Source organism: Bidens hawaiensis, unplaced genomic scaffold, assembly GCF_021521415.1.
Source record: "Bidens hawaiensis isolate Kalapana, Puna unplaced genomic scaffold, B.hawaiensis_p1.1 tig00068443_1, whole genome shotgun sequence".
Lineage (NCBI taxonomy): Eukaryota > Viridiplantae > Streptophyta > Magnoliopsida > Asterales > Asteraceae > Bidens > Bidens hawaiensis.
The window spans coordinates 14,667-25,058 of NW_027502083.1; the positions used below are offsets into that span (position 1 = coordinate 14,667).

At 31.8% G+C, this 10,392-nt stretch overlaps 1 protein-coding gene across 1 annotated transcript; it reads left to right on the forward strand.

Moving 5' to 3' along the window:
- Positions 1-348: 348 nt before the first annotated feature.
- Positions 349-8,778, forward strand: LOC143605164 (sterol 3-beta-glucosyltransferase UGT80B1-like). Its single transcript, XM_077081383.1, has 14 exons — positions 349-1,262; positions 2,378-2,538; positions 2,624-2,869; positions 3,428-3,539; positions 4,718-4,888; positions 5,269-5,332; positions 5,525-5,582; positions 5,676-5,850; positions 6,217-6,347; positions 6,728-6,830; positions 6,912-6,988; positions 7,085-7,132; positions 7,226-7,375; positions 8,332-8,778. Exons 1-14 carry the CDS (start codon positions 1,139-1,141, stop codon positions 8,533-8,535), a joined length of 1,824 nt encoding a protein of 607 aa, XP_076937498.1. The 5' UTR covers positions 349-1,138; the 3' UTR covers positions 8,536-8,778.
- The last annotated feature ends 1,614 nt before the right edge of the window (positions 8,779-10,392 follow it).

Consider the following 10,392-nt stretch of genomic DNA (forward strand, 5'->3'; position numbering starts at 1 on the left):
GATAAATAATTTTACTACTAATAGAAGAAACCAATATTTCATTAAACAAATAAAATACAAACACGTATACACATGTTCTTTTGGTGTCGGTGGTCTATCCCTAACGCTACAATGCAAGGTTTGCTTTCATTCGCGCTTTTCAAACTCCGCCAACAATTATGCTATTTGTGAAATTTACCGGATACATATTGTAGACTTTTATTTAATAAATACAGATATAATTTATAAAACGATTCAACTAGCAAAACCAGACCACTTATAATCATCTCCATATGCTAGGATGAATCATGAAACTTCCAACAAACAATAACATTCAATAGACACAATTATGTGGACCACCAAAAACGTGTAAGATTAAAGAAAATAAAAACAAAAACAAGAAATACAGTTCATCCCAACAGAGGATCATTAACATCAACCCATCAAATTTAATAAAACACACCAAAGTTTCAGTCACATGTTACTACTCGATATTCACAGGAAACAGAATGATAACAATTCCCATGAACCAAAGCTTTTATAATAATATTCTTTATGCTTATATTATTCTTATTCTTATTCTCAAATCCCATCAAGAAAGTTTCAATTAAAAGAGTCTTCTAGTCATCTTTTATATTATTATATATTTTATTATAGTTTGGTTTTGTAAATCAAATAAAACCATAAAATAATAATAATCTTTACCTAAATTGACGGAGTGTGGTCAAATTCATACTATTTTCTTTTCTTGTGTTTGTATTTTCAAGTCTTCTGCTTTTCATGTGCGAATCTGTTCGATAATTACAATTTTCGTACACCTGAATTAAAAAATTAAAATTCTTGAAAACACATGAATTGGGTATTTGGGTATTATTGAATTAAGTTTTATTTGTGTTCTTCACCTACTTCTTGATTCAATTTCAGATTTCTTAAAAGGGTTTTGGTGGGTTTTTGTTGACTTTTGTATTATTCAAGAAATTGGGTATTTTTTTTAAAAGTACCAGTTTTTATCGAATTAGGTCAAGTGCTTCAAGGGTTTTGGTGGGTTTTTGATTTGCTTCAAGGGTTTTGCTGGGTTTTTGATTTGCTGCAAGGGTTTTGCTGGGTTTTTGATTTGATTCAAGAATTGAAGTTATGTTCTCGAATTAAGTTAAATGATATGGATAGTGATGCAAAAGAAGAAACTTATGGTGCTAGTACTTCTAATCAAGATGTTTCATCACCTCAAGAGATCTTTAAAGCTAAAGATTTGAGTTATAGTGCCCCACCGCATCCGCGAAAGGGTTAGTTACCGTAATCTTTACTTGTAAATTGCAATTATTTATTAGTTTTCCTGCTAGAATTTAGTTGTTTACTTGTTTATAAGCTTAAAGCTGTCTGATCACTGAATGTTGAGCCACCTGTTGTACCGCAATTGCATGGTTGTATGTAAGTGGCATGTGATCCCAAACCGTAATTGCTAAAAAGATTGAATTTTTAACCTTATTTTCTGTAAAATGATTATTTACAGGCTTTAGGTTTGATGTTAGAATCTGTTTTTCACTGGATCATGTGGTATGGTTTGTTGAACTCGTTTTGACCCGACCCGTTCCGACCCAAACCAAAACAACCCATTTTTTAATTGACCCGTTTCAACCCAACCCGACCTATTTGCAGCTTTCAGATTAATGATAATCATGCTTCCCTGTAAATTGTAATTGAGTTATTGGTCTTTTTTGTTGCAAACAAAGCAATTTGCAAAAAACAAGGGATTTTGGATAAAACGCATATCAATTTACATTATGGGTTGTTTTTATCTCTAAAATCTTGTAAAAACAATGGCTTGTTTTCACTAAAATTCCAGTTCAATGGCTGACAATATGAATTTAGTTTGATTATTTTATGATTTCTCATATGAATTTAACTTGGTAATGGCTAAAGGCGTCCTTAATTTGTTGTTTTCTTATATGTTTTTTTGTGAGATTTCAACTAGAAAAGGAAATTAGATACAATTCTATGAATTTGTTCATGTGTTCTTATATTTCAGGTGGGATTTTAATTTTGATTAATGCATAGTTAGTCCTTAAAATAATGTGCATATTCGTCTTATAGTTTGAATAGTTCCAAAAATGGGTCAAGTTTAAGCTTGCCCTTTGTCCCAAAACCAAGTCCAATTCCATATTTTCGAATTTTTAACATCAATAATTATTAAATGTTTCTAAAGTGCCTTTCTGTTAAGACCAGATACATATTAGTGTCGCTTGAAATTCAGCTATCATATATTTACTCGTTGCATGTAAGTAGGTACTATTTCACTTCAAAAGTGGAAAGTGAATAGTAGTTATTTATATCTGTTATCATCTATATAAATTTATTTGATTTTTGGTTCTGCATTTTAACTTCTGTTTCTTTTTTAAAGCCTTGAATCATAGTGTCACCGCACCCGCAACCGTACGCAGAAAGTTATTTCAAGACGATAAGCGGGTCACACATTCTAAATCCATGACTGAAAAATGGTGGACACAATCATGGATTCCGAAACATGAACTTAAATTAGACCGATTGACAGAACGTGAAAAGGTGAGTTTTATTTGAATAAAAATATGTATTCTAACCGATATGAATATATTACTATTATTAATATTGCAAATCTAAAATCTTTCAGCAAAAGCTTATTGTGGAACTTGTAAAGATTCAAAGTGATGGTACAGTGGAAGTGGATTTATCTAAAAGTGCACCCGTAGCTTCAGAGTTGTTTGAATATCAAAAAATTGAAGGGTTTCATCCGGATATGGATGATTTTATCGTTACCGATTCTAATAAATCGGTTCCAAAATTAAATATTGCAGTGCTTGTGGTTGGTACAAGAGGAGATGTTCAACCTTTTCTTGCTATGTCAAAGAGACTTCAGGCAATTTTTCATTTTCACCAATTTAACAAATTTCAAAATTAAATTGACGTTGCAAGATTTTATCCTTTAAGTTAGAGGGGCCAATTTTGACGCATTTACATTTGAATGGGCCAATTTGGGTTGTGTTTTAAACTTAAGTAGGCTGGATTAAAATGTTAGCTAAAGTCTGTTTCTTATGCATACACTTATTAAATTGGTTTATTGAAATATTTAGATTATTATTGTATTAATATAGTTTTTGTAATCATAGTTAGTTCATTAATTAGTTATAAAATATAAAATGGACAACAAAACGATTGCGAGTCAACCCAAATGAACCTGGACCGTCTCAACCTGAACCAAAAAGTGACATGCTGCAGTGTGAATCCTGTTTTCAATCTTTCAGCAAAATTATGTAAAAACATTATCTTCAAACAAAATTAACAAACTTATAGCCAATTTATTATATTGTTTTGTAATAATGTAAATATAAGGAATTTTTATTATGAATCATGCCATGCAATATGTTTGTTATGATAATGCAATACTAAAACTTTTTGTATATATATTTATTTGCAGGAATTTGGTCATCATGTTAGGTTGGCAACACATGCAAATTTTCGGTCTTTCGTAGAATCGGCTGGTGTAGATTTCTACCCGTTGGGTGGTGATCCCCGTATTTTGGCTGGATGTAAGAGTTCTTTTTACATAAAGTTCACGGGCCGGGTCGGGTTGGATTGACCCAAAACATTTCTGTTTAGAAATTTTTTTGTAAACAAGTAGTAGACCTATAAACGAACCGAACGAACAATGAACTGTTTGTTAGGTTTATGTTAATAAACAAACGGCCACTAACAACATTGTTTGTTCATTTAGTTAAACAAACGGACATGAACACATGTCTCGTTTGTTCGTTTATGTTCGTGAACGTTTGTTTACGTTCGTTTATTAAATATCATTTAGTTTTATGACATTAAAATATCACTCGTTACAATATATTCTTGGAGAAGTAGGATTAAAGTTAAAGATTTTTTGGGAGAAAGGAGCACCTTAAGGCTTCTATTTACCTTATTTTGGTCACACACCATATAGTATTATTATTTTATTATTACTATTATTGTTTTTATTATTATTACTATTATTATTATTATTAATATTACTATTATTATTATTTCATTAACTTTATGTTGCATCATACATATATATTACAGAGTTGAGGGTCTCTCTGGAAGCCACCTCTTTATCCCGTTGGATAGAGGTACAGTGTGCCTACATCCCACCCTCCCTAGACCCTACTTATAGCTTTGCTGTTGGTGGGACTTAACTGGGTATGATTGATTGATTGATTGATTGATACAATATATTCTAGATATATTGATTTTTCAGGCCTAACAAATTGATGCTCATGTTTACTTTTTATTGGTTTCGCCCAGTTATGTCCGTTTATGTTCGTTCGTCTATGATCAGTTATGTTCGTTCAAATATGTTAGTGAAACGTGTGTTTATACTGCTAACTAATGAACATACCAACACAAACACGTTCATTTTTTTAACAATTGAACTCGGACAAGAAAACCCTGCGTGTTTAATTGTTCATGTACGATTGTTTGTTCGGTTAAAGTTAAACTAACGAACATGAACATGCCTCGTTCATGTTCGCTCGGTTTGTTTACAGGCATAATAAGTAGCGTGTGCGTGTCAAATATGATGGCATAAGTGATATTCTATCAATAGTTATCTGAATCGTGTTGATAGAATGATTTTGGAGGTTAAAAAACAAAATGGCAACTGTTCACCTATTTTTTATTAATGTTACTCGTTTGACACGTTATGAGAACATACATTAAAGTATTTTTTTTATAACTTTAGATATGGCGAGGAATAAAGGACTTATTCCGTCTGCACCTGGTGAGATATCTACACAAAGGAAGCAATTAAAGGCGATTATTGAATCACTTCTTCCTGCATGCACAGAACCGGATTTGAAAAATGGGAAACCGTTTCGGGCTCAAGCCATCATTGCAAATCCTCCTGCTTATGGTTAGTTCATATTTCCTTTCTTACTAATTATTTTTTTATGGATATTTTGGGTCAAAATCAGAGCGAGTGGCTATGTCAACTCGTATAGATACAAATGGGTTAATTTGGTTTATGCTTATCTCTACTGGGTCAAATGTGCTAAGCTAAAAGATTTACCTCCAAAGTAAACGAGTCAAACATGTCAAATGGGTTAAGTTAAAGATTTACGTACAAAGTAAATGGGTCAAACGTGTCAAATAGGTTAAGCTGACGATTTACCAACGAGTCAAACGGGTCAAGCATAAATTTTATAATCATGTTTAGGACATTAATTGTATAAAAATTCATTAAACCTTTGGTGGGTCGGCCCAACATGTTGAAATAATTTTTTTTTCTGACAGGGCATGCACATGTGGCTGAAGCTCTTGGTGTACCACTTCATATGTTCTTCACAATGCCTTGGACGTGAGTTTTGACTTTTTAATCTCCTTCATTTTAACCAAATAAATCCCTTTTCTATTATGTTGACCATAAATTTGGGCAATGCATGTCATAACCGTTAAATCACTTGAATAATAGACTTTTAAGATTGTATTACTCTTAAAATAATATTATGGCAATATAATATTAGTTCTTACGTCTCTTTTGTATAGGCAGGCCGACGTCCGAGTTCCCTTCTCCGCTGGCGCGTGTCCCTCAAAGTGCCGGTTATTGGGTACAATTTCATAAATGATTATTTTTTACAATATTTAAGATTCTTAATCATTATATTTAATAACTAATTTATGATTTAATTTTTTTTGTCCAGCTTTCGTATATAGTTGTTGACCTTTTGATATGGTGGGGCATAAGAGGATATATAAACGACTTCAGAAAAAAGTTAAAACTTGCTCCAATCGCTTATTTTAGCATGTATCGTGGTTCAATATCTCATTTCCCAATTGGCTACATGTGGAGTCCACATGTTGTTTCTAAACCACGTGGTAAGAATAGCTTATCATGCAAAATAGTTGGGTTGGGCTCGTTTAGTTGTGGTAAAAAACTAGATAATCCTTATTATGGGTCAAATGGGCCGGGTCGGATGGAAACACAACCACCTTTGTTTTTGTTTTTGTTTTTGTTTTAATTTTTTTGAGATCTTTAAATAGTTAATATTTTAAATATGATTTAAGAGAACTTTATTCTACAATGATGAGATATTTTTTTCAAAATTAAAATAATTTAGATAATATTGTACACCAGGTTTTTTATAATTTGTTTTTAATGTTTAGAGGCCAAGTATCCATATTTCAAAGATCTTTAGAAATGTGATTGCGGGTCCCGTTTGCTTACATATGGTTACTTTGCAGATTGGGGCCCGTTGGTGGATGTTGTTGGTTATTGTTTCTTGAATCTTGGTTCCAAATATCAACCGCGCGAAGAATTCATCCAATGGATTGGAAAAGGATCAAGTCCCATATATATTGGGTTTGGAAGCATGGTATGTAGATTTAGTTTAGTTTTATAATATTATGAGATTCATTTATGTTCATTCATCAATATATTCATTTAAATTTTATAGGCCCATTACAACTTACTCTAGTTTTAATAAATTTTTAGGCTCAACACATTGTTTACTTTTAATTGGTTTTTATCTTGGTTATGTCCGTTCGTCTATATTCAGTTATATTCGTTTGTTTATGTCTGTGAACCGTTTGTTTATACTGTTGATGAACGAACACGAGCGTATTCATTTTCTTAATGAGTGAACACGAACAAGAAAACCTCGTTCATTTAGTTCGTGTTCCTCGGTTCTTTTACAGATTTAACTATTCTTTTACTGTGGTATAGTAAAAAAAATATTATTTGTTTCTTTTTAAGCCTCTTGAAGATTCAGCAAAAACCACAAATATTATTTTGGAAGCCTTGAGGAAAACTGGTCAAAGGGGGATCATTGACCGAGGATGGGGAGATCTCGGGACTTGTAAGTTTCTTTAACTTTGTATGCTAATTTACTGTTATTTATTAAATTTGCTGACCCGTGGGTAAAATTGGAAATTTACAGTTCCAGATATTCCGGACGATGTTTTTCTTTTAGTGGATTGCCCTCATGATTGGCTATTCCCTCAATGTGCAGCCGTGGTGAGTTATATATTACGGTTTTCTAATATGACTCATGCATCACAATTACAAAAAGATTTAATTTTTTACCTTTTGCAAATGTTTGTGATTTTGCAGGTTCATCATGGAGGTGCTGGAACTACTGCTACAGGATTGAGAGCCGGGGTAATATTTTAGGATATATATTTTCTTTTGAATTGTTTTTGAGTTTATTAAGTTATATTGAGTTTATATACGATTGTGATGCATAATTTGCAGTGTCCTACAACTATTGTTCCATTCTTTGGAGATCAATATTTTTGGGGTGATAGAATATATCATAGAGGGTTAGGCCCGAATCCGATACCAATTTCTCAGCTCACTGTTGAAGCACTTTCAAATGCAATAAATTTCATGCTACAACCAGAGGTTAGTAAAATTATAATCCTTTGTAGGATTAGTTTTTTATTTGTACCCTTTCAGAAGTTACTTCTTTTGTGTTTACCCTTTCAAACGCTAAACTTCTTAAATTTATTATTTTCATAGTAGCTAAAATAAAATCATTTACTTATGATAGCGTATTTTACTAAATAAACAAATAGGTAATATTGCCATCACTTTGAATTATCTTTAATGAGCATTAGATTTTAATTATTAGTGAAACAAGCCATTGTAGTTAAACCATTTTTTTTTGTTTGTTTGTTTGCGGGATGCTTAAATATGCGAGGTTTATTGATTTTTGAAAGACTAAATAGGTTATTATGAATTTTGGATATTTAATGTGAAATATTAAAAAATTTAGAAGGATATATATAGGACTGTAAACGAGTCAAGCCACTAGTGAACTACTAGAAGCTTGAATTGAGCCAAGGTTAAACGAGCTCAAGCCCAAACTCAAGCCTAAAATGAAGCTCGTTTAATAAATGAGCCTGAGCTTCATATAGCGAACTTGGCTAGGATTGCGAACCAATTATTATTTGTATAAATGTAACAGTTTTATTTAATATAATAATTATGTATTACATAATAAATGCTATTATATATATGCGTATGATAAAATAACTGAATAATATATATTATATTAAGTATAATCATAATCGTAATGTATGTGAAAGTAATTATATATGTATTCAAGTAACAATAAACGAGTCTAGCCAGAGCTCGAGCTTGAAAACTTTCTTACCAGCCAAGCTCAAGCTTAGGATATAAAGCTTGAAACGAGCTGAGCTCAAGCTTTTGGCGAGCTTGAGATGCTTGGATTGGTACAACCCTAGGCCCTAGGTAATATATGACCCCACCTTTATGTTTTATTAGTTGAGAACATTTAATTTATATATTTAACACTTGTTAAAAGCAACTTATATAAATTGCTTATACTTTCATAGGTGAAAGCTCGAGCAATGGATTTAGCGAAGCTAATAGAAAATGAAGACGGTGTTGCAAATGCAGTGGACGCCTTCCACCGACACTTGCCACCAGACATGCCACTCTCGCCAACACCGACCTCACAGCAAGAAGATGAAGATTATCCAAACCCGTTACAATGGTTGTTTACTCAGATTGGATTATATTGTGGTTGTGGTTCATAGAGTGTGTATTATACGCCACCATTTTTACAAGTTCATTCATTTTGTTCATGGTTTTGAGCACCAAGAAATAAGGGTTTATCTTCCTTGATATGGTGATGGTTTTAAGGTTTGTTTTGGTATGTTTTAGTGTAAGTAGTGTCAGTGATTTGTTGGGTTGTACATTGTTTGTAGAAGTGATGCTTTCTATTCTAGGATTTATGGTTGTTTCATGCTTGGTTTTCTAGTTATTTTTCTTTTAGAATGTCATGTTATGTGAAATGTTACTTGTGCTTTGTTGATTGTAACTTGTAATCACTGTAGACCTAACATTAAAAAATGAAGTAAAAAGGCAAACCAATTTAAAATTTTGGTAAAAGATGGAAGTTTTTTTTTAATATTTTATATTAAAGAAAAGGTGATGAAATCCCCTATAAGGAACATTTTATATACACTCAAAAGTCATGTTGAGTATACAATGTGTATTCATGGCATATTGAATACGATGATTTTTGTATTTTTTATGTAGCAGAGTTGTGCATAGTTTGTTGCATTTCACTCGTGATTTTCTTAGTTACGAATTCTTGGAACCTTAGTGAAATCGCTTCTGAAATTCTTGTTTAGTATATTCATTGGTGAATAATTACGTGGTGGATTCTTATTTCGACTTTCTCGTTCAATTTGGATTCAAGTTTTTTCTATCGTTTTTCTTATTTGCAACAATGCAAGATTTATTTTTTTTATTTAATTTCAGATGTGTCTTATTATCTATCTTAAAAAAGTATGGTTAGAAAAGAAGGATTCGGATTGGGTCATGTTATTTGTTTAAGGAAAATCGAATGCATGTTGGAATTTGTTTTGATGCATAAGGAAGAGGAAGATGACAAAATTGGCTGAACATGCATTTTACCAATGCACTATTAGTATAGTCTACATCGTATATCCGATGGCTGAAAAGTGTTTCTCGTTTGAATACAAAAAAACTAAATTAATCTATTAAAACATTTTACAATTTGGACCCCTTTTATATACTTTGATAGTGTGATTTCTCTCCAACGAGAGTCTAGAGTACATACACCACACTTAAAATTCAAATATAGTACATCTTCAACATATTTCTTAACATCATTTAAGACTACTCTATAATTAACTAATGGTGTAAATCATTCGCAATTACTTCCTCGTTATAATATAATAATAGCTTTTTTTAACCGTAAGATCATACACGGCATCTGAACCTATTTCTAAATCTACACCACTTTTACATAGGTAATTATAGACTTTAGTTATAAAAGTTGTGTTACCAAGGACCGGACCATGAATAAGTGACTGGACAATTTACATAGGTAATGTTTAGTCAACTATATCATACAACTCATTCAGCAGAAGATATATGAAATGATTGAACTATAGAATTAAGATAAATAATAAAGAATCATATTAGCATGTATTAATACTAAAATCTGTTTTTTTATATATAAAGTATACATAAAATATGTAAGCTTATGTAAATTCCAACGTGTGATGTGTCTATGAGAATTAGTTGAGAGTTCATAGAAGCACTATATCCTTCATTCCTTCTCTTGTGATAGAGAGGGGTTATGCATCGTATGCTGAATATCTCTTGTGTATCGCATTTTTTCTCACGCGTCATTAATAAACGTATTATTTACTAATGAATTCAACTCGTATGTTAATAAGTGTTGCGTATGTCTTGTAATTTTCTTGTATTTGGCTTTTAGTATTCCAATTTAGTGTATGTAGTCTAAACACATTCGGCTAAACAATACACAAGTCTTATAAATCAATGGTGTTTTATCAATGACGGTGTCCCAAAAATATCGGCTCTCTTTATAATAAGATCAATCGTTGTTTTCTAGT

Excerpts from the sequence above, each read along its gene's own strand:
- LOC143605164 (XM_077081383.1), top strand. The coding sequence starts at position 1,139 with ATGGATAGTGATGCAAAAGAAGAAACTTATGGTGCTAGTACTTCTAAT. Across the intron at positions 4,889-5,268 it reads TGCAAATCCTCCTGCTTATG|GGCATGCACATGTGGCTGAA; the intron begins GTTAGTTCATAT and ends TTTTTCTGACAG. Across the intron at positions 5,583-5,675 it reads CTCAAAGTGCCGGTTATTGG|CTTTCGTATATAGTTGTTGA; the intron begins GTACAATTTCAT and ends TTTTTTGTCCAG.